This window comes from Pteropus vampyrus, unplaced genomic scaffold (assembly GCF_000151845.1).
Source record: "Pteropus vampyrus isolate Shadow unplaced genomic scaffold, Pvam_2.0 Scaffold90, whole genome shotgun sequence".
Lineage (NCBI taxonomy): Eukaryota > Metazoa > Chordata > Mammalia > Chiroptera > Pteropodidae > Pteropus > Pteropus vampyrus.
In genome coordinates, this window is record NW_011888871.1 from 473,390 (window position 1) to 475,842 (window position 2,453).

Sequence of the window (2,453 nt, forward strand, 5' to 3'; positions counted from 1 at the left end):
GGCACTTTACTGATGTGACGTCCACATGGCACGGAACTCACGACCTCGTGGCACACAGCTGAGTGCTGGTCAGTGAGCTCGCAGTGGCACTTAGATCGCCCCGCCTGTCCTGCCCTGGCAACGCGCATCTGCTTCCCGTCCCTGCGGATCTGCGTCTGCTGGGTGTCCGAGGACCGCCCGCCAGGCGGCCTTTCCTGCTGCGCCCGTCGGTTCGTGCGCCACCCGTGCTGGGGCGTGTGTCAGCGCCTCACTCCGTCCCTCCCCTCGTCTGCACACACCTCAGATTTTTATCTGTTCATCGGCTGACGGACACTTGGGCTGTTCCCACTTTCTGGCCATCGTGGACAACGATGCTACGAAGGGTGTGGGAGGCGATGACCCCCGAAGCAGGGCCGACACCCAGACTGAGGGGTGTGCCCACGGCAGATGCCATGACGCCTGCTCCCCCCGACACTGTCCTGTACGAGGCGAGCCCTTCCCCAGAGTTCGGATCCTCACTCGGAAGGAAAGCACCACCGCGAGCTTCGGGGCGAGGCTGCGGCCGCGCTGACGGCAGGCGGGGCCGGCATGCGGCGGGCGGGGCCGGGACTGTGCGCGCTCCGAACACGGACTCCCGGCTCACTCACCTCAGAGCCCCCTCTCTTTCTCTTCTCTCCTTCTCGCCCTCCTTCACGCTTTCCAGCTCTCTCTGCAAGTCGATCTTTGCCTGGAGCAGCTGCTTCACCTCCAGGCTGAACACACAGAACCAGAGACGTTTCAGCGGTCGTTAAAACAGGACCACGTTACACCAAGCGTCATAGGCCGGGAGCACTCAGAGAAAAATAACGCGGCCCAACCCCCTAACTGATGACCGTGGACACAGAGCCAGGGCCAGAGAAGAGAGGGCCGAGAACAGGCAGGGGTCCTGAGTCAGATGTCACGGGGGGTCTGCTGTGAGGGGGACACAGCGGGGAGTGAGCCCCGACTAGGTGGAGCCCCGCCTCACGGCCTGTATCCCAGGGAGGGACACCACCCTGTCAGACAGTGGGCACCCAGTCCGTGCCCCAGACGAGTGCTCTGAAGGGCCACGTGAACTACGTGGGTGCTGCCTGAGCTGAGGGCTTGAGGACAAAGTGGGGCACCCACAACTGCACTACTCCCAGACAGGCTTTCCTAGGCCCCCCAGGTGACTCGTGGCTAAGAATGTGGCTTTAAAACACGACCTCTAGCTGAAGCTCAGTCCCACGGCTTTCTGTCGCAATGGCTTTTCAAGGTCCTGTGAAAATCTGTATGAACCGGACTACACACCATAGGGGGTCCGCAGAGAAGGGCAGGGTCAAGGTCAATAAATGAAGCTACTGTCATGCCATGTGACAGCTTTCAAAATGACTACGTACCTTTCAAAATGACTAGACTAATTTTTGCAAAGAACCTCTCAGCGCGTGTGAAAACAGGGAAAGGCTTGGCCTTCTGCTGGGACAGCAGCAGGGAACCCAGGCCCCGAGCAAGCCAGGGAGTCCCTCTCAGGCCCAGGAGTGCACGCGAGTCACGGTGAGGTCGCATGAGACAGACAGGCTCCAGAGACCTGGGGCAGCTGAGGTGCTGCATCTCTAACCAGCTCCCGGTCTGTGCTTAGGTGGCTTCCCAGGCCATGCTCTGGGTGGCAAGGTCTGAGAGATAAAGCCCATCTCAAAAGACCGTGCGGTGGCTTCCTCACGACAGAACGGTGACTAGAGAAGCCCCAAGGAAACAGCGGGAGGACGGTGCATTTTCGGTGAACCACAGATCAAGATGCTGGAGACAGAGAATAAGCGACATCTGAGGCTTCGCCCTTCAAAACTCTTAGGGTCGCACCGAACAGCTCACGCATGTGTCCCATTTGATAAAGGTGACACAGACACGTCACTGAGTCTTTAAACCACTCCGCATAAGACCTAATTGATGGCATATCTATTTTACGAGAATTAACCAAATCATTTTTCTCTAAAGAAGTTCGGAAACCCCTCTGGAATTCAGTGTAAGGAGATCTGAATGCCCACCCCCTTTGGAAACCTGACTTGGCCAATTAATGTTTTCTTTTTACCGCTAAAGCTGGCTTTATGTTACAACCGAAACGTACGCTTCGGAATCAGAAAGTCCTCGTGCAGTCGCTCCTGAGAGCTGAGCGCGCCCAAGGCCATGAGAACGGTGGACGCCTCGCGAAAACGCTTGTCAGCAGGAGGCCAGGCCCCCCGGGGGCGGGAAGCTGCCCGGCACCAGCCACGTACTCTCTGTCCTGCAGCTGCGCCCGCAGGGCCCGCCGCTCGCCCTTCAGGCTCCTCACCGCAGCCCGGACACGCTCACTCTCCTCCAGGTGCCCGGCCGGTGGCTGCCCGTGCCCCGCGGAGCTGGACGCGGCGTGAGCCAGGAGGTCTGACCGAGCCTCATCCGAAGACTGGGGCTTGGGGCTCTCCATGGGACCGATCTCCTGGGGC

General features: G+C 59.6%; 1 protein-coding gene across 1 annotated transcript in view; it reads right to left on the reverse strand.

Moving 5' to 3' along the window:
• IQCE (IQ motif containing E) overlaps positions 1-2,453 on the reverse strand; it is a 31,587-nt gene that overhangs the window by 10,569 nt on the left and 18,565 nt on the right. The window contains exons 9-10 of the mRNA XM_023532754.1: positions 2,247-2,446; positions 627-731 (exon numbers count right to left, since the gene is read on the reverse strand). Of these exons, the coding sequence (XP_023388522.1) occupies positions 627-731; positions 2,247-2,446 (305 nt within the window). The remainder of the gene's footprint in view (positions 1-626; positions 732-2,246; positions 2,447-2,453) is intronic.